We start from the raw sequence: 25,169 nt of genomic DNA, 5'->3' as shown, positions 1-25,169 counted from the left end.
TCCTCCCTCTGTCCACAGACACTGATGCTACCTAATCCTTAAATCACCTTCCTCAGACATTTCCAGGTGCAGGCTCTGTGTTGCACCCACAAAATTGCAGCCTAATTCTCGTAAATTAAAATGCAATTAAATAAACCTGTTCTTCCACTGTAAAACTGGGAAGAAGGATTCCTTTTCCTTCTGCCCTTCCCCTGCCTCTCTTACCCTGTTGTTTTCACATTGCACAAATTGGCCAGTTCTTCCTGGAGTGTGGGAGGATGCTGAAGTGCATGAGAAGATCACCCACCACATCTGTCAGGGCAGCTGAGAGAGCCCAACCTGCCCAACCTCTGCCTGGCAAAGCAGGGCTCGGGGATGCAGGAGGTGAGCTCATCCAGGAGGAGAAGTGCACAGCCCTATTTGTGCTACTGCTGTGCAGCTTTCTTGGCAGAAAAATGCTGCAGATACACATCAGTGATTCATAACAAAAGTGTCAGAACTGGGCTTCTGGGGAGTTCTCCAGCAACTGGAGTCGCCACGAGAGTGATCTATAAAGAGTGGGCAAGGAAATAAATGCAGAGGTGTTACCCTCCATGCTGGACAGGTGCCTTCAGGTGTCTGTTCAAAAGTCTGAAGATCATGGTAGAAGGTAGACCTCTTGGAGTTCCTCAAAATTAAACTGCAGGAAAAGGGGTGAAACATAATTCTGATCCCATGACACCACTGTGTGGAGGAAGGTCAGACTACCTTGCCTTTTTAATAGCAACAAGAAAAAGCTCCCAAGTATATGAGCCAGTAAGTTTGAGGTTTGACTAGATGATCTTTAAAGGTCCCCTTCCAACCCTAACTATTCTGTGATTCTCTGAATCAGGGAGGTCAACTCTTCAGGCCTCTGCTAAGAAAGGAATACAGGAAGTTAAATGGCCTGAGTTTGAATGCCATGATAGACAACTTTTGATGGAAAGTGATGAGAGTCTCTTCAGAAGAGGTTTCATAGCCATGTGGAAATCACCAGCTGGAAATGTAGGTGTGAGAGGCATGATGCCTGTGAGATGAATTTAGAAGAAGGTGCAGATAGGCTGGAAGATGAAGTCTTGTCAAGCTGAAGGTATGGTTGAAAACTGACTTCTATTCAACAGGTGCAGATACTCATTGAAGAAGCAGGTGTAGACTCAACTGTAGAATGGAGCAATAGATGTGGTAGAGATTTCACAGAGGAAAAAAGTTGTTCGAAATCACAGGTTTGACATGGTTCAATAGTGACAAACCTCTGAAAACTGCCCACAAAATGAATGACATTGTGCAGGACTGTTCCTTCAGCATTGCTGAAGTGTCACATCTGATCTTCAGGCTCTGTAATTCAAGACAGGCATGTTAGGTGCTGTGTCTGGAAAATGCTCAGAATTGCCAGGTGTTTAGGGAGTGAAAGAGTTATGTCATTTTTGAATGCTTATAACAACCTTCTCCTGTGCCAGCCTTCACAGGAAAGAAGCAATTTGTTTCTTGTCTGCAGTAGATAAGAAAATAGCCATAGGTTTCAATTTCAGCAAGAGTTTCAGGCTAGGTGGCAGGAGAGCAAAGCTCTTGGAGATGGCCTGGAGCAAGCAGTGGAGTTTCCACTGGTTCAGTAAGAGCAGGTTAGACAAACTTCCACCAGAGTGCTGGGAGTGTAAGCCATCCATCCTTGGTGGACAAGCTGGACCAGCCTTGGTTTAGGCTGTCTGCCAGGAAATGTGAGGCTGTCCTTCCCAGGCATGGTCCTCCAAAAGCAATCTCAGCCTCCTTAGCAGCCACTCCCCTTTCTATCTGAAAGACTTACTTCGGTTTCTTTAAGACAGCTTTCTTTAAGGAAGACAACAAAATCAATTTTTCCTTCCTTGATTCTTCCTATTAATTGCCTAAACAGATGTTCTGTCAACGCTACTCTTATGTTATCCCACTTTATATTTGAATGACTTGGCAGGTTCTGTTACTTTTATATGTGTTCCTTCAGCACAAGGAAGGAGGCTAATCATGTTACTTCTAGAGCAAGATACAAAAATAAAACCTGGAATTCAGTCATCTCCCAAGTATTAATCAGAGTGAAAGGAAAACAATATGAAGACTAAAAAATGAAATCTTCATACATAAACTGAAGTGTCTTAACTGTGTTCTGGACCCATTCCAGCTTCAGTGTGCTGCTTGATGTGCAGATGTGTGCATCTGTCTCAGCTGACCGTCCTCTACAGGCTGAAGGGAGACTTTGGATGAACAGACACTGATGTAAGGTGTGGTGGCTGGATGGGCACTGTGCCCAGGGGGCAGTGTTGGTGGGCATCTTTCCCAGGGTCTATCTGGGTGGTCTTAGCCTTTGGTCTGGCAAACCACAGCCCCTTTCAGCCTGACTGCTTCCAGCCATCCCTGGTGCTGTTGGCTGTGTAGCACTGCTCTGCTGTTGTACCTGGCTGAGGATTTTATCTAATGCCTTTTGGAATGAGTTAAGAAATTGCTGAAATACTACCAGCATTCTGCCTGATTTTTAGGCTGCCCACTTGTTCTTTACCTGAGACCACTGAAAGTGCTGTGACTCTCTGGCTTGAAGGCTGAGCATTGTTATGTCTCATGCAATGATAGTCTTGCTTCTGCATCAGCTGATGGTTCCAGGCCACATCCCTGCTCATTAGTCCAGGAGTGCCTGCTGCTGTCTGCTTGCACAACAGCTGGGAGCTGGATGTGTCCTCTGTGTGCTGGTCAACAAGGACTTGCAGCCAGCAGCAGAGCTGGACAAGATTTTATGACATTTAAGGAGGATTTTCTTGTGATTTCTGTTTGTCTCCATCTCCACATTTCTGAGGTTTTGGTTGGCTCTAGGTGTCCCTCCAACAACACTCTGTAAACCTGGACAGCTATTGAAACTGGCTGCTTCATGTTCTACAAAGACTAAAAAACTAATTCCTTGTTTTAAAGCATTTAAGCAGAGAGGGAAGCTGCACATGTGTATGAGTTTGGTGTGGTTTTGATGCCCTGGGGCTCCTTGTGTGTACTTTGTGGGCTCTGCGAGCCGTTGTCCTGCCCCTGCTGTCTCCTGACATCCCTGCAGCTCCTCCCATGACTCTGTACTGCTCCTTTGCTGGCTCCCCCATCCTGCCTGGGGTGCTGGGCACCCAGCGAGGGCTCATGGCCACACCAGGATCTCCCACTGGGGCACAGCCCCTGTTCCTGGCCACCCCTTCCCTCCTCATGGAGCAATGGGGTGCAGTGTTGGTGCTCCCAGGGAAGGGGAATGCACTGCTGCTGGAGTGCCACTGGCTGCTTGTTGGATCTTCAGCAAACTCCATGTGTTTGACGTGCAGCTGTGTAGTTGGATGCAGGAGCTGAAGCTTTTGATAATCATGGGTTTTGCTTTTTCTTATTTTCCAAATTCTAATTACCAATATCTAATTTTTTGTTGTTGTTGTGACTTGATAGGTTCCTTTTTTTAACTTGGTACAGTTAACAAACATAAAGTGATGTAAAACTGACTGCTTTTGCAGACTACTCCAGTACAGAAGACTTTTTCCCACTGGTTTTACTCTAAACAGTACAGCCCTGAGGGGCTGATTTGTCTGATTTACATTGTCTTTGTGTACAGCAACATCTAGACTGGAATATTTTATTTTTTTCTTTTGTGCCTGATTTTTGGTGGTTTCTCTAAATTTAGAACCTTTTTTTTACTGCATTAAAAACCCTTAAAGTGAGAAGTATGTAATGTGTTAATTAGGGACTTTGGGAGGGAAACTCCTAATCTTTTGCAAGGCAATTCTGTTGGAAGGGGAGTAAGGGACTTCAAGAACTTCAATTAAACATGTACATCATCTGAAAGATCCGAAGTAATTGAGAGCTGAGAACAGAGTGTTGGTTAATGGGATCTCTGGGTCAGACTCTGAGCCTTAGAAGTCTGATGCTGCACAGCTTGTCTCTAGAGACAGGGCAGGAAAAGCTGGAGCCTCTTTTGCTCTCTGACAAGAAACCTCCCAGAGGAATTGCAAGGAATAGTATCTTTGCACAATTACTTCTTTTTTCCCCCCCTAAAAATACATTTTTTAATCTGTTATGTTAGTGGCTCAGCTGCTGTTCCTCTGCTTCAGCTTTGAAGGCTAAACACTACATATATACATAATTTCTAAAATGATGGATTCCTCCTATGCTGTGTCATTGTGTGTTACTGTATCCCCAGAGCCACGAGGGTGTTGGTTTGCCCTGCTCTGCTGGCCCTGTGGGAATATTTTGGGGATGCTCCCATGCTGCAGGGAGGTTGGGTGGGTGACCCACCCCTGTGCAGAGACTGCAAATGTGGGATGACCTGCAAGAGCCATTTCTGTGCCAAGAGCTGGGTAGTTTATTTATGGAGACTGATACATCCATGGGAGAGTTTCTTGTAGTCTGAGCACTTGAGGTGTTTCAAAACAGACATTCTACAGTTGGTGAGAAGGGTCATTTTTGAGAAATTATCTGTTTCTGTGTCTGTGAATGTTGAAGCTTATTACATCTTGCTTTGGAAATGCTCTAAAAATTCTGACTTTATCTACAGCCTTAATTGCTGCCCGTTAAAACCTCTCTGATCCAGACTGAATAGCAAATGGAGATGGGTGGAAGAATGATTTGCTGAAAGGCCTTCAGGCACTGTGGAAGGCATCAGGTCACTGCAGTACATTAAGAATAACGAAGTCTAAAGATAGGAGTTACTTAAATTTAGAGATTGAATAAATTTCTGGGTATGTTAGAAGATGTTAACACAAATGGATTTTTCTGCACTGGGGTTAGAATGAGAATAAAAAGGGAGTGCACTTAACAAAGCACTGCTTTCTGAAGAAATAGTGGGTGTAGATAGTAAATGTGAGCTAACTGCAGTCTGAAGGTGCATGGAGGAGGCTTGCTGTACTTACAGTGCTTTGGGATCACAACAAGTGCAAACATCATTTTATTAGCATGCACTACCAAGCATCAAGTGGAGCAACTCTGCGTATCTGACATGTGGCTGCTGGTATCATGTCACAGACAGGCTCTGTTTGTCCCCTGCCACACTGGCTGTGCACAACTGCTGGTGTAGAGTTAAAAAAAGTGCTAAAAATCCAAATGTGTGTGTGTGGGGGGGATTTCTGATAGAAAAGGAATGGAAGAAAAAAAAGAGAAAGGTTTAAGAATTGGAATGGAATCACGTGAAATTACTTGGACCTGGAAATATTTTTTTTAGCTCCACATTTCTTTTAGAACCTGATAAACCATACTTTCCCCCACTTAACTGTAACTGGAATGAGAAGGTTTTATCCCTCATCCCATGAGATTACAAGTACAAAAGCATTACCTTAGGGATGTGTCTGATCCTCTCTGAGCCAAAGCACACAAGCACATAATTGCCAATACCTTGGAGATGAACACTTAAGTGAGGAGTTAGTGGTGCCAGAAGAGGGCTTTCTGTGGGGCCATGCTAAGTGTCACCAAACACAGTTTCAGGATCTCAGACAGAAGCATTGGAGCTGCTAATTGCACTGGGGGTGTTTTCTAAGTGGCAGATGAGATGTGAGACACTCGGAGTGATTGCTCTGTCACACAGCCAGACACAGCATAGAGCTGTTATCCTAAAGGGATGCCAGTAACTCATCTGTGACCTCTGGGACTGAGAGATGGGGGAATACTCCTCTGACCCTGGCTTTTCCAAAAATGTTGACTCATCTTTTCTGTTCATTGGTGCAAAAATGAATTCAAGTTGTGGGGTTTTTTATGATAGTTGAATGGATGCAATTTCTTTCCATCTTGCTTTTGTCATCTCCGTGCAGTTTGCTTCATCTCTGCGTTAAAGGTAGATGAAGAGACTGGAACTTCTAATGCTTTTGCAGTGAGTCACAAGTGCATGTCCAGACTCCTTAGCCAATTTTTATGTATTCTCACTAGTGTGTAGGGCAAGAGTTTCTCTTTAGCAGACTAGTTACACAGCCAGCTCAAGCATAACAGTTTTCCTGTTCTGAGAGATTTACAAGTTTATATCAAAGCTGTATTTTAACTTAGTGTGTCTGTGCTAAGACCTTCATGGCCTCTTCCCAGTTCTCACCTTTAGGAAGTTCTTTCATCTTGTATTTACATAGCCAATGTACATATTTTTAATTTTTTGGGGAAGATGGAGTGAGACTAGATTGGTTCCTTAGCTCCTCCCCTGAATCCAAAGTCCTGTCTGTCTGTCTGTCTGTCTATCTATCTATCTATCTATCTATCTATCTATCTATCTATCTCCTTATTTCCTGAAGTGACAGGTGTACCTACAAAATGTGATTCCCTTGCCTGTTGCTCCTGCTAACAGTGTGAGGCTTCTTTGTGGTGTCCTAGTCCCAAATGGCAGTGGCAGCAGCAAACCTTTTCTAGACACATTCAACCAGTGGCCAAAGTCATGGCCTAAGCAATGTGTGCTGTTGTGTGGCTTGCCAGCTCTGGAGGGCTGGGTGTCTCCTTTTGGAAGAGAGAAAACAAGAGAGAAACGTGTTAGGTGGGGTACATCTAATGAAATAATCTAGCTACCAAATCCAGACACCAAATGAAATTTCATGCTAAATAAAATGAATAAATGAAATGCTAAAGTGTTGCTGTTTGCAACGTATCTACTGGTAATGCTCAAAAAGACAACCTTGTGGTTGTTACTTAAAATGTTGGAGTGAAAATCTGGTGGTGACAGGTGCAGCTCTTTTCTCTGCCCACTCAGAGCTTTGTGTTCCCCTGGCTCTGCTCGTGCAGTTGTGCTTGCTAAGCCCAGTCCCACGCAGGAGCTCAATCTTCCAGCTGTGGCACCTCAGTGTGGGGTGATCCTGTGAGATCCCCCCAGCACGGGGCTGCAGGCATCTGGAAAAACTCAGTGTTGAGGGCTGTTGTCAGCAGCACCTGGCAGCAAGTTTCAGAGACTATTAATGAGGCAAATTTTAAATTAAGTAGTTTGGTAATTGCAGCTTAGTTTTTCACCTCAAAATGCATTTCCAGTCAAAGCAGTGGTGGCTTTGTTTACTGATGTAGAAATTTCAAACTTAGCATGTCAATACCTTTTATGAAATACACCTGATTACCCTGGAGGAAAGGCTGATCCCATCTCTTGGAAGTCTTTGTCCACGTGACTGCTACCTCAGTTAGTCTGAATGGATTTCTGCTCTGCAGGAAAAGTAGCTGTGCTATCACTACAATCTTCATTCTAGTACAAAAGCTGAACTTCATTTCTTGACACTTCTTATAACAAACTTTTTGGTTTAAGGACTGGGAACTGTAGCAGTTATAATATTTTAAGTGTCTGTATATTTTTCTCCTTCACTAAAACGATAAAATTCTCTCATTTCCAGGGTTGCACACAGAAGTATATTGTGAAGAACTACTTCTACTACTACTTGTTCAAGTTTTCAGCTGCTTTGGGTGAAGAGATTTTTTATATCACTTTCCTTCCATTTACCTACTGGAATATAGATCACTCTGTGTCTAGAAGAATGATAATTGTTTGGTCTGTAAGTATTTATATGATTAATTTAAACTTTAATTCTGTATCCGTAGCATTTAATATTTAAGAACAAGAACAACCCTTCAAACAAACAAAATCCCTCCAAACCAAAGAAGCACCAACACTATTCACATGCAGCTCGTGTTTAGGAAGAAAAGGCATTGCAATACTGAGAGAGGAGGCGAGAGGCATTATCTGACTCAGGGTTTCTTCATCTCTGCCACATCTTGGGCTGACTTTTTTTTCAGCACAATCACTGACTGAACTGCTTTTGGTATAGTTCGCACAGAATAGTTGGGAAAACACCTCCTTCCCAGTGCATCATAGTATTTCAGAGATTGTTTTTCATCACTTTAGGAAATCTTTCTCTTATTTCTTCTCTGTAATTTCGTATGGTTCTGGCTTGGTTGAAGTTACTATAAACCTGATAGTAAAGGGATATGCAGGCTGCAGGGGAATAAGCAGGGTGTTTTTGCAGTCACTTGAGGGGGGAAGATCAGATTGTCTGTTGAAGGCTAAGACTTGAAAGCATTGATTTTCATTAATAGACAGCATTCACAAATTAACTGACTTCAGCATTGCTTCAGCATGGATTTGGGGTATCCAGAATAATGCATTTCCATTGTAGCACTGAAAAAACAGGAGATAACCAGGCACTTCAGGCCAGGACCAGCTGTGTTGTCACTGCCATTGCTCATCTTGCTATTGATCAGATATTGCTGCCCAAATAAAACCATTTTAGAACAGAGAAGGAAGGTGGGGAGCACCTCTGCTAGGTGGAAGAGCCTGAAGGTTTTACTATCAATCTACACTGATTTAAGAAAGTGAATCTTGGTAAAAACTTAAATATTACATCCAAGTTTATCTATTTATAGTGAAGCTTCTCAGTGATCCAGTCAATTCTGGTTAATAATAATTTTGTCTTTTGACCAAAGAAATAATAAAAACAACTTGAATTGAGTCATACCCTTCAAATACACCTGGTCTTGGACAGAAGACATCAGTTGCTCTGTGCCAATAACCTTAGTCAATACATTTTATAAAGAGAACATGAAAAATAACTTGCAGATGAAATTTAGAAGTAGGTGGACACAGTATAACTAGAGCTGGGTTTTGGCCAGGAGTACACCTACAGCTTCTGGAAACGTGCCACAGAAGATGAAAATTGGTAGTCACTGCCTTCTGGGTTTGCATATAGCTCAAAAAAATGAGTCTTTGGAGTTCTTTACATTCATTTCTGTAGATTTGCCTTGTCTTTTCCTTGCAAGGAGTTCATCTGGGTATTGGCCAGATCTAGTCTGACTTAATTAGAGTATTCAAGCATCTGATATTATGATAATTAATATTATTTTTCACTTACTGAGTTGTGGAGCTGCACTTTACACTGAAGAGGGGAAACTGTTTTAAATACATGGGCTTGAAACAATCTGCATTTTTAAAACATTAATTATATGTAACTGTGAAATGGCTAAGAATGTCTGTGCAGGCCATGTGTTAATGCTGTGGCATGCTCAGCTGGGAGAGTCTCTGCTGGAGAGCAGGGAGTGGCACTCCCAGTGCTGGTGCTGGTCTGTCTAACAGTCATAAAATCATAGAATGGCTTGGGTTGGAAGGGACTTTAAAATCACCTGCTTCCATCCCCACTGCTGTGGGCAGGGACACCTTCCACTAGACCAGGTTGCTCCAAGCCCTGTCCAGCCTGACAGCCCTGACAGCCTTGGTCATGGATGTGACATTTGTCTCAGCTGCAAGGGAAACACCAAGGTGTCAGTGGGACAGAGCTGTGCTTTTAACTAAATTGGAGGTTTTTGTGATGGACTTTTGAAGAAATGCTTCTGAATGCATGATGATGATGTGTGGCTAAGAAAAACTGTGTTAGATGACAGTAAAAATCCAGGCAGCCTGATCATCTCAGACAACAGCTGTGAGTGGAGGGCTGGGAAGAACATGAAGGGATAATTGCAGGACCCAGGCATGTTCTGGAGATGGCTCCTATCCATCTGGGGAAAGGGGCTGGTATCAAAGGGAGAGCCCTAAGGGAAAGGCAGGAGTAGCTCCCCCTTAAAGGGGGTGCTGAGGATGAGGAGAGGTTGTTAGTGAAGCTCCTCAGCAGGGAGAGAGAGTGGACCAGCAATGACTTTTTCAAGCACACGGGATGCTGGGAACACAGTTGGCTGGGATGACGGTGACACCGAGGGTGACACTCTGGCCAGGAGAAGTGGCTCTGGAGAGTGAGGGTGCTGAGGGTGGTACTTTTTGTGCTGTTTCCCACTTAAACCTGTGAGTTTCTGCTGCAAGTGGGAAATGACAGTGCTGGTGTACCAGGATGAATCAGAGGAGTTTCTTCCCTTAAAAATTAAAGCAGCATTATTGCTGTTTACAAAGACTTCCTGCCATCTTATCTGTAATAGTTTATGCAGAGCCAGTCACCCCCATTTGAGAAAGATAATTTCAAATTGGAGCAGGGCCAGGGATGATTAAAGAACAGACTATTTTCTGAGTAGAGACTGAAAGCTTAGATAAATCCCTAGCAAAATGAAGTTGGAGAGAGAATGGGTCTGGCTGCAAAAACCATGGGAAGGAAGGAGCTTCTTAAAATAAAACTACAGTCACAAGAAGAAACATGCATACGGCAGTCATAAATAATTTCCGTTGAAGCCAAAGGTTGTGAAATAGCTCAAGAAGGGTGAAGGGCAGAAAGAAAAATTATAAAGAGTTTATTTCAGCAGCAGCAGAGGAGTGGACTTGGAACCCTGGAATGTCTTCAGCCCTGGGTCCCCAGAGCCAGCTGCTTGTGCTTTTCTGTTCAGGTGGATGGCTGTGGGAAATGCTGACTGTTTTTGCATCCAGATGCTTTGGCAGCCTAAAGCAGCATGTTGTGCTTCCATGGGGCCTTGCCTCTGAGGATTCGGGGTATATAGGCAGGCTTTAGCTTTACCTCTGTGAACAGATGGAGGAAATAACTGCATGAAACCTCTGAGCAAGGTGCTGAGTCGGTAATGAAGGTCCCCTGGTATCTTTGCTTCTCTTCTCCAGCAATTTGAAGTAAACACTCTTGAAACTGCACAGGCAAGGCTTTGATGCCTGTGACTCTTGCAATTTCAGCCAGGAAGTGCAGAGATGAGAAACAGCTTCACACAGTCCCCAAATGTACTGCACATCTCAGCTTGAGAGGTGAAAGCTCACTTTGTTTCTGTTTGTTTTTTACTTTTTGCACTGCTTCAAGTTTGAAATCTTTATTTTGGTGTGGAATTTCAAAGGCAGAGACCTGGAAAAAAAAACCTTACTGTTTCGGTTTGCTATTCAGCATGCCTGGAAATCTCTTTTTCTGTGTTTTCTCCTCAGGCCACACCTCTTCATAGCCTATAAAACTATAATTTATGCAATGTAAATAAGAGCTGGTGGTCAGCATGGACTTTGTTGGGGCAGGTGTGGAAGCTTCTGGCATGTGACAATGATAAGCTGCTGACTCAGGGGAAGGTGGCACCTCTGTAGGGAGGCAGAGTTTGGGTGTCTGGTGATGCCAGGCTGTGTGTGCCCCTCGGGGCTCCCTGAGCAGCACTGGGTGGGGACATCTGCAGCAAGTCTGAGAAGGCCTTGGGTCTGAATCCACAGCAATTTAGCTTTCCATCTTGCTTTTCAGAGGAACAGTTTTCTAAAGGCTGTCAGCACTTAGTTATTCAGCAGTGATGAGCCCTGAACTCCCTCTCAGGGTAACCAGGGTTTCCTAATCAGCTGGAGTTCACCTGCAATTGTGATGCCACTGATATTGCTGTGCAGTGATTGAAAACACACTTGGAAGCAAACTTTGGGTTTAACAATTCTTATCTTTGTTAGTTTTAGCGCCTTTGCAACACTTCACTGAAACAAGCCTGGAGCTGCTGACAAACACAGTCACTTGAAAGCCAAGCTCCAAATATTGCACTGCACAAGAACATGTAAAACTGTATTCAGGCACATAAGTAACTACATGTCAGCATACAAAAATAAATGGTGTGTGCAAGTTGATAAAGTGTTGATTGAAAGGGAATTTTGCAAGAGCTGGCAGCTGTACTCCACCCTTGAAGAAAAAGTGCCAATAAGGCTTTCATAACTGAGACAAGCTCTGAATCATTTAAGGTGAAGTTTCAACTGGAAACCTTTTGTATTTCAATAGAATTTCTAGGTGTAACAGTTTACAGTTTTAGATGTTAGATGACGAACCAGATCAATGTGACAGTACTTTTCCCAGCTGCCAGGAGCCTGGACTCAAATTTCCTTCTCTAAGACTATTATAAGATAGTCAACTACCTTATAGATTTTGTCTAAAGGCTCCTTTTAAAGACAGAGTGAATGTGTTAGGGCGTTGGCTGGTCGCGCTTCTGGAGGCTCGAGGTTCCACTAACCTTGTTCTGGTTTTGTGTTTCTGAAGCCTGAATTGAGATAAAGTCCTCCTTCCTTTTATTTATATATATATATATATATAACTTTTTTGGGAATCTGCCCATGCTGTGTCTTCCCTGTCCCCCCCTGTGCTGGGGCTCTAGGAGAGGCAGCTGCCCTCTCCCACAAGGTGTGTGTGCCTCGAGGAGGATACCAGCCCTGCTGCTGGGGTTGGCACATGGGGAGCAGCTCGGTGCTTCAGGAGGGGATGGGGAGCAGGACACAGTCTGAGGGTGGCTGAGGGCCCCAGGCTGGAGGTGTCTGGGCTCCTCAGCTCTGCAGTGCTGCCTCCACCCAGGCTGCTGCCAGGGCAAGGGGCCAGCACTGCTGCTCAGTGACTTCCATGGTGTCAAGCCTTGGCTCTTGGCATTGACTGGGGGTAGGAGGAATACCTCCACAAGGACAAGCTTCTCCTTGCCCTGCTCCTCTTCCACTCTGAACCAAGTGACGCTCGAGGGACACAGTCACAGCTAGAATCTGCTGCAGTGTTTATCTGGTCACTTCACTTGGGGGATGCTGAGAATAGAACAGTGCCAACAGTGCAGGCTGGGTGCTTGGCTTAATTTCTGTATGGGAAATCAAAGTCACGCCTGCCTCAGCAACTGCATACAGCCTTTACTTCTGCTTGACTAATCTGCAAATGTTTATTAATAGTGCATCTTTCTTTTTTTTTTCTTCAGTATGCTTGGTCACTCCTATTAGTCCACAGTCGTTGTGAAAGAAACACAAAGTAACATCATTTTCAAACTGTAAATTTCCTTTCTGGGAAGATGACATATACTAATGCAGTCCAGGGTTTCTACAGCCAGGTTATAGAGTTTCTCTTTTGGAGTTAAACCAGCAGATTCAAAGTCAGGCTGCCACACTGTGAATCTCAGGGAAGAAATTGCCAATGCTATTTGACCATGTGTCTTCTCTAGAATTTTGTCTTGCCCTTTTAACAGATCAATAATGAAGATAAGGACAGCTGCAAAATCAGAAGCTGAAAACAAATATGATCTGGTTCCCTTTTGTTAGCTGAAATATTACAGAATAAAAAAAGAATTGCTCCTCCTGACCTTCATATGCCAGTGGGAGGCTCAGGTGTGTCCATCCTGTGCAGAGGTTGTAGCAGGGCAGGGATGAAGTTGGACATCCACACACAGCCCACCTGCAGCACTGAGCATGTTTCCTCAATCCTGCCAGGCTTGGGGGCTGGGCAGCTGCCACAGGAACATTCCACAGGGGAAATTGCACTCTGTGGCAGTGCTGCCACACCTCTGCACAGGGAACTGGCTTAGTTGTGTCTGTCTGCACTGTGGTGGTAAATCTGCTTCCAGAGCTCTTGCTTCCTTGTCATGGGAGTGATGCATGTGGGGAGTGAGGGGAAACCACTGCAAATGCCAGACAACACCTGCAGGTGAGAAAAATCTCCTCCTAAATAGTTGAACTACACACCAGAGGCATGGGAATGTCAGGTCACTACATGGTACTGGGATGCTCAGAAGGAGGGGAGCAGCCCCTCACCCCAGAGGGATCTCCTGCAGGTGTTGGAACAAATGAATAAGTATCCACACCTGTGTGGATGCTGATGCCTCAAATTTGGTTCTGTAATTGTTCACTAAAGCAAAACCTGTTAAAATACAAAAGATAGGTTTGTCTTGTTTATCCTGATGCAAAGGCTCAGGTGAAGTATTTTTGGAGATAGACTATATATATGACTCAGAGCAAATTAAGAGGAAGCTCTCAGAAAAAGACTACAGAGGCTGTCTTGCTGCTATAGCAACTGCCAATTGCCTTTGTGTAGTAAAATGTAATGCTGTTCACCCAAAGTGGCAATAAAGCCTTGCCTTTCCTTCACCTGGAGTCCTGGCTTACTGTAAAGGGTTGCTATTGCACAGGCCAGCCCAGCTGTAGTGGTAGGCAGCAGAGTTTGAGGAAGGTCTTGGGTTTAAGTTGCTTACAGTTTCGGGGGTTTTTGTTATTTGTTTGTTTTTTATTGCTGCTTAAATTTGTTGGGAGGATTTAACCCAAGAGTTCAGAGCCATTTTCACTGCATTGGGAAAACATGGATGTGCACGAGAGAAGGGCAGGGGCGAGCACTGCCGGATGGGTCCCACTGGTGCCGCTCCTGCCCTGCTCGGTGGCACAGGGCTGTCCCCAGAGAGGGCACCTGCTGCCCGGGGCAGGCAGCTCTGGCAGCAGCTCTGTTTCCTTTGCTGTGTGTGAGCAAAGAGCCTGGGCAGAGCCGTGCCCCTGCAGCCTGGGCAGTGCCTGGGCAGAGCCGTGCCCCTGCAGCCTGGGCAGTGCCTGGGCAGAGCCGTGCCCCTGCAGCCTGCGCAGTGCCTGGGCAGAGCCGTGCCCCTGCAGCCTGCGCAGTGCCTGGGCAGAGCCGTGCCCCTCCGGCCCCTGCAGCCCGTGGGGTGCAGGTGACACAGCACCACCTGTGCGGGTGACCTTTAGCAATGTGCACCTGCCATCATTCTCTCGGGCAGCCTGCCAGCTCAGCTGCTGGGGGGTGTTTTACCCACCCACAAGTGCTGCTTCTGCCACATAATTCAGAATAATGTGTGTAAAGTCACGCTCACGGTACCCGAATAAGCTAAAGGCAAAGGTGCTTCAGAGATCAGTGCTTAGTCTGGGCATATTCTGGAGTCCCCTGCATGTTTTATGAAGGTGGTCTCACCTCTCCTTACCATCTCTACAATTTGTTTCTAAAAAGTAGAATGTAGAATTTAATCTGGGATGCAAGGATAGGGAGGGTGTTGTGAGGATGCCTGGTATTTTCACTTACCCATTCCACCTCCAGCATTCAGTCTGTTTTTCACCATCACAGGAGTCCTAGCATAGCCTTCATTTTTGAGATGACTCATTTCCTTTTCTGCAATGCTCTTATGTTCTAGTGCTAATAATACTTCCACAAGTGGAAGTCATTATTATAGAGGACTGCTGATAAACTGGCTCATCCTACCTTGCCTCTCAGATGGTATCACAAATGGCAGCCTCAATGTTTTATGTTCTGCCTGACAGAGTAATTTTTCTTTCAACCTTGGAATTTAATTAACTTCCAAACATGTGCCTGCATCCATTTGGAAACTGAAGGCATTAACTAAATAAACCCACAAAGGAGGTTTTTAAAAGACATTTGTTCCTTGAGCCTTTGTTTACTGTGAACAGTTGTGGGGCAGGGTATTCAGTATCTTCCCCGTGCCGTGTGTGTCCACAGGAGCAGCCAGGTGTGTCCCACCTGCTGCTGATAATAGGGCAGTAGTGTGATTCATATGATGAGGGATAAAGGATGCAAAGGCACCAGCAGTCACTTTTCCAGGCCCTGGTGCTGGCTGTAAGTCTAGCACTCTCTGGCATGTGCTGTGCTGTAGAGAGGAGGATGAAGGAATGACTGGCTTTTTCCTGGTCCTGACTTATGAATCCTGAACCCTGACATCTTTCTTTTAATATGAAACTGTTTTTTAAATGGCTGATGGGAGAGAGAGGGATGCAATGTGCCTGGTGACAAATGTGGCAGTGGGTGACTCTGTTGCTGTTCCAGCATATGGCCAACACCAGTAGCAAGGGAAAGATGTTATTTTAAGCCCCCTCCTTTGTTAGTGGAAGCATAAGAATCAGAAGAGTGAGCTGTCTCACACAGCAACTGAGCTTTCATGGTAGACATCAGTTAACCTGATTTTTGTACTTAAAAAAAAAGAAAAAAGTTTTGCTTGGCTTTGTTTTTAAAAGCCTCCTCTGCCTATGTGTGGCTACATTATGTAAAGGGAGGAGGGCTACAGCAGAAAGCAAATGCATCATACAGGGACAGCCTGTTAACTTCTCTCAGATGTCCTCACTGTGGATGCTGAGAGCCTACTGCCTTTGGGAAGAGGGTGCTAAGGAGCCAAGGATGCCCATGGCTGGATGGGCAGCACCTCTCAGGGATACTGGATAGCATTGCCCCTTTCCTCTGCTTCCCTTGCTGACCTGAGAATGCAACATTTCCCCTAAAAAGTACTGTGTTGCTGTGCTCCAGAGCTAATTAATGCAGCCCTTGCTTAAAGCTCTCATGTCCCAAGCAGGGAATAGAAGCCTTTTACTGGGGAGTTAGGCAGGAGGACTGGTAGCTCATGTTGCTTGTCCAGTTTTCCCTCTGTGAGGATGCCGAGGCTGTCATTTAATAACCACACGGGTGGTGTGTCCCAGCAGGGCTCCTGCAGCACTGGGTGGAGTGGGAGCTGCTGGGAATGGGGGAGCTGGGGCTGGACACAGCTGTGATTCTAAAGTGGGGTGGAAAAATTTATCTTATGGCTGCTTTCTTTGCAGAAGTGGGGTTGTAAGGGACAGGGAGTAAACATACACTTCTCTGGCGTGGGGTGGGAGCCAGCTGTCTGTCTCACACTGTCCTGTATTGCTGAATCTCATCAGCCAATCCTCCTTTTGGTCCCACTTCTGCTCAGGTTACCACAGAGTGCAGCAAAACCGCCATTTCCTTCGCTGGCTGAGCTAATGGAAACCCCTTTAATAATTCAGGAGATAAATTCTCTGCTTGGAGGGGTGGGTTCTGCAGGAAAAAGCACAGAAATACAGGTGGTTCTTGGGTGGGCTGCATGGGGATTGCCTGTGCTGACTGACGGCCCTGTGGCCTTTCCTGTCCCCAGATAGTGATGTACATAGGCCAGGTCTCCAAGGACATCCTGAAGTGGCCTCGGCCCCTGTCACCACCTGTCGTGAAGCTGGAGATGAGGACGAATGCAGAGTATGGGATGCCGTCCACCCACGCCATGGCAGCTACAGCCATCTCCTTCTCCTTTTTCATTGCAACCATGAACCAGTACAAGGTAGGGGTACAAAAAGAAAACAGAAGAAGAAATAGAAAACACATTAAAAAAAGAAAAACCCATGTCTGCTTCCAGCAAGCCACATAAAGCTTGCAGATCCAAAGATGTTGCTACTTCAAGAGGAGTTCTTTATTTATTTTCACAGATGTGTATTCTTCCCTGTGCTTACCTGTAGCTGGTCAATAATAGACACAAAAACAAATTTAGAGGAAATGTCCTTTTTTATGCATGGACTCCTCTCAGAGCTGCTGGCAGGCTGCACTGCCCTGCTGCAGTTTGGTGGGTTCACTGTGTTTTTGCACGTGGGGTGACCATGCAGGGAAGGTGCCTGGTTGCCAGCATTTTGTGTTCATCCCATGCCCACCAAATCATTGCTGCACACTGGGACATGCTGGCTCCCAGGGAAATCAAAGGAGCTCTGTGTCACATGGCTTCTGTATGAAAGGAAAAGCGTTCCTGGAAATCCCCTGGCTCCAACCTGTGTTAGACTAACAGCACGCAACATGATTGGAAAGCCTGCTTGTCAGAGGAGAAACAGCAACTTCACTGCACTGTAGGAGCTGCAGGCTGCTTGAGGAAGTCTCATCAGTTTTCCTCATTATCTTCCTAAAAGGTTTATTTCCTGGAAACTCATTTCTCCATGATGATTATTTTCATTCCGTTTAATGAATCCAAGCCTGTGTTTCCTGTACTCTAGCAATAATGACTTCCTGGCTGCATTGTGTTTAAGAATGTTTCTCAGCCCCCTCAAGGGATAAACCCACATGTGGTAACTGGTTAGAGCAGCTTGACAGTGGCATGGGGACAGAGAGCCACAAGAGGGAATATTTGTCATATATATTGTCATATATTTGGAAGCCAGATCCATCCTGTGTGTTAGAGCTGCCACGATGACCTGGTCAGCATCACCTTCTCCTCAATCCACAGGTGACCAGAGGGACATGCAGCTCTTCACAGGCTGTCTTGTGCTTCTTGGAAACTGCCATAAAACGATAAAGCTGCTGTCAAATAATTAAATGGTTTAATTGCCTCTATTAAGATGGAAAAATCTCCCAGTACATTATGCTGCTATCTTCTCAAGATGCCCTAATCATCAGTTACTGCTCTGGACTAGCTCGAAGGCTGCCTGCTGAGGGAGGAGTCAAGTGGGTGCAAATGCTCCAAAGGCTTAGAGAAATGAGGAAAAATAGTATTTTGTGAACTGGGAGTGACATCTGCAGCTGGGTCTGAGCTCTTTATTCAGCAGGCTGGAGTATGCCAGGGGAAAGGGTCAGAAGAGAGCTGTTATGCTTAGAATTTCCACAGAGGCATTTTTGTGCTGACCTGTGGCCACACTCACTGGTCACTCATGAGCCTCAGGGAGAAGATAGAGACTTTGTGTCAAATTGGATGAATTAATTGCCTTTATTTATATTTTGAGTTGGTTTACTCTTTACAGAAAAATCTCCCTTATGGACTGAAAGGAGCCCAGCAGCCCACTCAGTTTCAGGGTTTGAATGAGTGGATTAAGGGATAATATGTTAAGCTTATTCTTTACCAAATGTGGTTTTTAAATTTTTTAAATGTTGATTTATTTAAATGGTTCTTTCCATGTTTTTAGGCTACTCAGAGAGGGTATTAGGCAAAACCAGCTTCATAAGAAGATGATTAAACCTTTAAGTATCACGGGGAAGAGTGGTCCTGACTGCTTTAATAGCTGGATTGTGGTTTCAGCCCAGACATTGATTCTCCCCACTCAGCCCACTGCTCGAGGACTATCGATCACACTTCTGGTCAGACTCTGCAGCTGTCACAGTCCCCTTGGCTGAGCTGAGACTGCAGCGCTACCTCAGCCATGGCGTGTTCAACATGCCGTGCCTTCTTCCTTAAGCTCTTTAACACCAACACGGGTTTTAATTTAAAGACAGATATTGTAGGGAACAATTCTGCAATGCCATCGATTACCCAGATGTCTCCAGAGTGAGACCAGATCTTGCAGAAGCAAACAGCACAGGCGATGAAATGAGCTTCTACAGGACTGAGTGTTCATTGAGAGGGCCTTGCCTCAGGTCGCATTCATCTCCTGGGGAAAGCACAGCTCAGGAGCCTCTTCCCAGCACAAGATCCTTATGTCAGTCCAGCTGCTGGATTTAATAGTGTATTTAATTTTTTTCCCCCCTTTTCACAGTATCCATTCGAGCTCGGCCTCGTAGCAGCGTTCGTCTTCTCGACGTTGGTGTGTCTGAGCAGGCTCTACACAGGGATGCACACGGTTCTGGTAAGGATGTACTCCCAGCTCTGCTTTCCTACAGCTCATCAGGGTGGTGGCCACGCCGCCACAGGAGCAGACGAGTCGTGCGGCTGAGTTTGGGGCTGTGCATTGAGAGGAGCTGCTCGGAAGCCCTCGGGCTATCGCAGCCGGGCCCGCAGCGGTGACTGCAGCGCGGGGAGGCCGCAGCGGCCTGGCCCGGCTCAGCTCAGCCCGGCACCTCAACTGCAGTTCTCCATTTCGAAAGTTTAATTGCGAGGAATGCGCTTGGGCAACCGACGCTGCTCCTTAGCTAAGCCCTTTGTGCAATAGTATCGCTGTTTGCAGCGAGAAATAGCCGGGGTGGTTGAGCCTGGGAGTGCCGGCAGGAACTGCAGCTCGGTGAGTCACTCACGGGGTAAAGCGTGGCCAGCGAGCTGCCCCAGGGGCCTGCCCGACAGCGGGGCTCCTGTCAGCGTGCAGGCACCCAAAAATGACAGGTTTCTGGTTTTCAGCTGGAAGGAAGTGCTTCTCAAGGGATTGAGATGCACAAATAGTTTGTCTGAGAATGATTATAAAATAGCTGTGGCTTTATATGACAGACTTGCTGGGCACTGTTGCTTAGAGACATCAGTGCTGCTTTAGGAACTAAATTCAGTGTGCTTGTGATAGCTGGTTCATTCCTGACAAGATGAAAGTTTATTGATCTGTTATAGACAGTGGACAGAGGGATGGTCCAGCTTCCCAAATATGGATAAAAACTTGGGGCTATTTCCTCACAGGAGTTTGATATGCTTTGTTGGTTGCATATGCGTAAACAATTGAATATTTTTTACTACGTAATAATTATGTTTGTAATGAGACTTGATGACTGTAAGAAAGAGAGCCCTCATGAGATTAAGGTTAGCTATAAAATATAGCTTGAACTTCCCTTTCAGGCTCAGTGGATCAAAACAATGTCTTACATCGAGGCTGCAGACACCCTTTCTGGGCTACTGACCTTAAGTCAATCAGTAAAAATTCTTTGCATACTTCTCTTGCTGGCCCATCATAATGAAGGACCCTTCTAAATTTAGATGGATTTTAGGATAAAGAATAAAAAGTCCTTTGTGCTTTTGACATGATAGAAAAGGGCTGTAAAATAAAATTTAAAAAAAGCTTCTTAGCTGAAGTGTGAGCAGTGCTGCCTTCCAAAAGGGCAGACGTGCTTGGCTGGGGTCGTTATCCTGTGTGTGCCATGGTGGGATGGAGCTGGGAACGGCCCAGTGGTCACAGCTTCCACACACAGCCCCTGTCTCTGCAGCAGCTTGTCACCACAGGGACTGAGGCCTCAACAGAAAGGATGTAATAATGTATTAAGTGGTCATAGCATTTCAGTAAAGCAAAGGAATGGGTAACAAATATCCATGGACTTGGTGTAACTGAATTTTTCCTGTTTGAGGAACCAGAGGAGGAGTGATAAGGGCAGTTGCATTGTGCTTTCCTCCGGCTCCGGTGCGGAATCTCATCTTCTGTAGTCTCAGCTCTACAAATCTGTTTGTATTTTAGCACTGCTGCCCTTGCTTTTGAATGAGGAGTGGTATCAGAAAGCACAGTGATGTCATTAGAAGAGATATTACCATTAAAGACCTCGTGGAGAGGCAGTCAGCTGGTATGGGAGCTATCTGCATCCTTCCAGCTGTGCCAGAATGAATACTATGCCCAGGGAAAAGGGAGCAAACACCCATGGCCTGGGCTGTTACCAGGACAGCATCGCCCAGCCAGAGAATGGGGTGGCAGCAATGCACTCAGACTGCTGACAGGTAATTGAGTTACAGCCACCCATCTCCACCACCTCAGCATCAGAGTGTACCAGGAGTGTGGAAAAGTAAGGGAAATGCAGGGTCATTTCTTGTAGGTTTCAAGTGATACATTCCGAGGACCTGGTAAAGAGGGGATCTGGAGTTACCTGGAAAAGGCAAAGTTAAAAAAAAACAGTAAAAATTTGGACACACTTGGAAGCAGTAAATCTGTAAGTTTTTAGGGGTTATTTTTGAGAAACAAAAAGCAATTGGGGATGATATGACTGGTAATTGTTGTTGTTTGCCTTTTTTCTCCAGAGAGTTATACTTTAGAAAATATTGCTTTGCTTTCCATCTTAAAACACTGTCCCAATTTTTGTTCCCTGTCTCAATGCAGTGACCAAGTTTTCCTGCCTCACATGTGCTGAAGCCATTCCCTCCAGAGCCACAGATGTGGGGAGAACCTGGTTAGCACTGCAACTGCCCTGAGCTACAAGGAATAATGCCCTGTGCTGACCACCATGGTCACTTTTTATATCCAAAAACCCTGAAGGGTTTTTTTTCCCCGAGATATACCCATTTAGAGTTGATGCATTTATTTCTGATTACACTTCCCACAGGGGAGGTGGGGGTGTGTGTTCTGAAGCTCCCACCTACCCTGCCCCTTTGCTGGGCAGGTTTTTTCATACTACCATTAATCCTGAAATGATCTTAGGTATTTTAAAGCTGATAAACACCCAACATAGTCACAGTACTTCACACACAGTGTGTAGACCAGTCCTTAGGAGTGGAGTTCAGGACTGTGAGTGGTGTCTCACAGTAAATAAAAGGTAAGGGAACTCAGGCAGTGACCGTGTACCAGACAGAACAGGAAAAGCGTTCCTTTTGCTCGGATTGGCAGTATCAGGGAAGCAGGGCAGATGTTTGGCACTGTGTGGGAGCACGGCTGAGCTGCATGGCAGTGGAGGGGCTTCAGGGGAGGAAGATGGAGCCTGGGGATGACTCGTCTGTACCGAGGCAGCTGGAGCATCCCAGCGGGGCAGCCGGAGGTTTTAAATTCTGCAGGTAGTTCTGCACCTTGAGCAAAATCCGTGCCTGCCCTTATTTAAAAATTCCTTTATAATTGCGGGCTTGGCGAGAGGCTAATCTGTTTACACAGGCAGACGGGCAGGAATGTGCTTCCTGGGCGTGCTAACAGCAGCTCCACCCCGGGAAAAACTCAGGTCCTGCTCCGGGGGGCACGGCAGGGAGAGTCCGCAGAGAAGCTCTCGCAGAAATCGGAGCCTTCTCTCCGCTTCCCATCTTGTCCTTAGTTGAACAGGCAGGGGGAGACATCATTAATTCTGCAGTGCTATCCCATCTTGTCCTTAGTTGAACAGGCAGGGGTTCTGCACTGCTGCATGTAAGCGTTTCCAAAATGAGAAGGCCAGATATTGGTGGATGGGGGGAAAACAGAAAACACCGCTGGCCTCCTGTGTATATATATATATGTACATATTTACTTATGAATTGTATACATGTACTACTGTACTGATACATGCCTTATAAAATACAAAATTAACAAATATAACAATGAAGTAAGCATTACTTCTTAAAAATGCATGTTTTATTTTACTTATGAGCAGTGCAAAAAGTATGTTCTCCCCCAGCCCCGTGGGTTGCTTTGTGCACCCAGTTTGGAAACCATGGGTACAATGTGGGGTCAGGGGCAGAGCTGATTGTCTGGGTCCTGCTTGAAACTTCCAAGAGCCATGTTACTGTACGGGGGCTGAATGGGAGGATAATAAAATTCAGAAAACTTTCATCAGGTTTGTAAATAGGGACTGTTTGCAACTGGGTTGGGAACTGCTGGAGTCAGCTGGGTAAATCTGAGCAAAGCTTTTGTGAGGAAATGTTAATGTTTAGTTAAATTTCTTTAATTGGAACAGAAAAGCATGTGAACAGCTTTTGAGTTTTGCTCCTCGATCACCCATGGAGTGGTATTGAGGACTTTTTTGTCTAACATGAGGTGGACAAATGTGTGTGGGAAATTGATGTACAGAGTGGGGATGGGATTTCTGAGCATCAGAGCTGGGAGCAGCCCCCAGCTCTTTTGTGTTGAGGCAGTTGCTTAGTGTTGGGCCAAGCCATGCTTTGTGTGTAAAGATATCATCTAAGAATTGACATCAAAACATGAATTATTGTGAAGTAAAGGTATATAATATAATGGTATATTACATACTAGATATCTGTGATCAAGTTTGTGTATTTCCATGGCTGGCCTCATGTTTTGGATGAGATAATAAATGGAAATTTGTATTAGGGATATGCAAAATGGCTGTAGGAGTTGCTTAAAACCAAATGTGCTGTGAATCTAATGGAAGTTGTAAACAGCTGAAGTTCAGCCCTACAGGAGTAATGCATTTACCAGAATGTCATTAAATATTTCTGTTGTGAAGAAGTCTCCTCATTCCTGCCTAACTCGAAGTGAAGCTCACATAAATAATTTTTAGACTGTGACCAAGCATGGTAGTAGTCAGCTGTCATGACTCGTGAAAAAGATACAATCTTAGAAGAGGACATTTCTGTCTGTGGTTAACTTCAGCTTTTGCAGAGGTTTTTGTGGCTGTACTAACACTGCTGCCTGTACGTGACACTGGAAGGGTGGCACAGGGAAACTTGTTTTATTGCTTTTTACCTGGCTGCTCTGATACAGAGGGCTTTTGTTAGGGGCTACCTGCTGTCTCAGCTTTGTGGCTGACAACAGTCAAGTTCTCAAAACACCTTATTTGCCTCTGTTAATAAATTAGGGTTTAACTATATGCTTGCTTCAGGCACTGTACTGAAAGCTAGATTTCAGAGACTTGGGCAACAAATTTCTCCTTGCTGTATCCCTGCCTGGAGGTGCCTCCCTCCCACTGCTGGCAGAAACCATGGCGCACTTGCACCACGTCCCACAGCTCTGCACTTTCCATCCCTGGAGCTTGTGTTTCTGGGGTGGGAGCCTGTCTCTGATAAAGGACAGCATCTCCCCCTTTATGCAAAGCAAGCAAGGGATAATCACACTGATGTGATGATATTGCTTGCAGGCTTACAGGAGGGAAAGGGTTTGTGTGAAGGCACCTCTCTGCAATGTTGTGTCTGAGATGGAGTTGTGCACGTGCCTTTTCTGAGGTCGTAGGTGGAGAATGCCCTCAAAGCATGAGAGCAGGTGAGGAGGAGGATGTGTGTCCACAGACACATGAATATGCATAAGCTAAGGTTGGGTTCATGGATTGTCATGTTTTGCTTAGCCCGTGCTTCAGGTTTTCCCTGCACGTGGATAATGCCATCACTGGATTCAGGGTGTTCCTCCACTGCTGGGCCCCACCAATGCAGATACTGGTCTTTTATCATCACCCAAACACCTGGTTTACCTTCCAGGTCTCACAAAGCCTTTTAAATGTGATTTCTTTACAGGATGTGATCGGAGGAGCGCTGATTTCGGCTGTGCTGCTCGTGCTCTTGTATCCTGCGTGGGACACAATAGATCACTTGCTGTTAACCAGCCCCTTCTGCCCATTGTTTTCCATAGTTGTGCCTCTTGTCTTATGTTACAACTACCCCAAACTAGACTATTACAGCCCTACCAGGGGAGACACCACTACGATCTTAGGAGCAGCAGCTGGAGCAACTGTGGGATTTTGGTTAAACAACCAGTACGCTGCTTCAGCCTACGCTGGCAAAAGTGTTCAGCCCGGGCTTCCTCTGATCAGCAGTACAGTGGTGTTTGTGCTAGCCAGGTTCTTGGTAGGGATCTTGGTTGTGCTGCTGACACGCTGGGTCATGAAGAGCGCGGTCCTTGGCGTGCTGGGCTATCGGTACAAGTTCCCCATCGGTGACCTGCAAGCCCGGAGACGCCTGGAGGTTGAGGTGCCCTACAAGTTTGTGACATACTCCTCCGTTGGCTTCACGGCCACCGTCATTGTGCCACTGCTGCACCGGCTGCTGGGACTGATGTGAGCACAGCTCCTCCTCACCGAGCCACCTGCGGCACCACCGCTTCGGGGACGTGACAGTCCAGGCTGCTGACTTGACCAAAAAGTGTTCTGTGCCTTTCTGCACTGGTGTGGTGGGTTTGGCTCTGGCTGCATGCCAGGGGCTCGCCAAAGCTGCTCTATCACTCCCCTCTCTCCAGGGAGAGAAATATAATGAGAGGATCATGGCTCAAGACAAGGGCAGGGAGAGATCACTCAGCAGTTTTATGTCACAGGCAAAACAGACTCGACTTGGGGAAATAAGTTTCATTTACTACCAAACTAATCAGAGTAGGATAATAAACCAAACATTTACACCCACCTTCCACCTACCCCTCCCTTCTTTCTAGGTCAACTTCCCTCCTGAAGTCTCTAGCTCCTCCTACCCACCATTACAGGGGGATGGGAATGGAGGCTACGGTGAGTTCATCACATGCTGCTGCTGCTGCTCCTTCCTCCTCAGGGGTTGAACTC

General features: G+C 45.7%; 1 protein-coding gene across 2 annotated transcripts in view; it reads left to right on the top strand.

Annotated features, from left to right (window-relative positions):
* The window catches only part of SGPP2 (sphingosine-1-phosphate phosphatase 2), a 31,551-nt gene extending 6,870 nt beyond the window's left edge, over positions 1 to 24,681 (top strand). For both annotated transcript variants that reach the window (XM_041414467.1, XM_041414466.1), the window contains exons 2-5: positions 7,311 to 7,469; positions 16,513 to 16,692; positions 18,860 to 18,949; positions 24,139 to 24,681. In XM_041414467.1, the coding sequence (XP_041270401.1) occupies positions 7,311 to 7,469; positions 16,513 to 16,692; positions 18,860 to 18,949; positions 24,139 to 24,681 (972 nt within the window). The remainder of the gene's footprint in view (positions 1 to 7,310; positions 7,470 to 16,512; positions 16,693 to 18,859; positions 18,950 to 24,138) is intronic.
* Positions 24,682 to 25,169: the final 488 nt, after the last annotated feature.

This window comes from Onychostruthus taczanowskii, unplaced genomic scaffold, assembly GCF_017590055.1.
Source record: "Onychostruthus taczanowskii isolate IOZ18803 unplaced genomic scaffold, ASM1759005v1 scaffold45, whole genome shotgun sequence".
In the NCBI taxonomy this organism is placed as follows: Eukaryota; Metazoa; Chordata; class Aves; order Passeriformes; family Passeridae; genus Onychostruthus; species Onychostruthus taczanowskii.
Note: the sequence above shows the minus strand (reverse complement) of the source record. Positions and strands in the feature narration are given on the sequence as shown.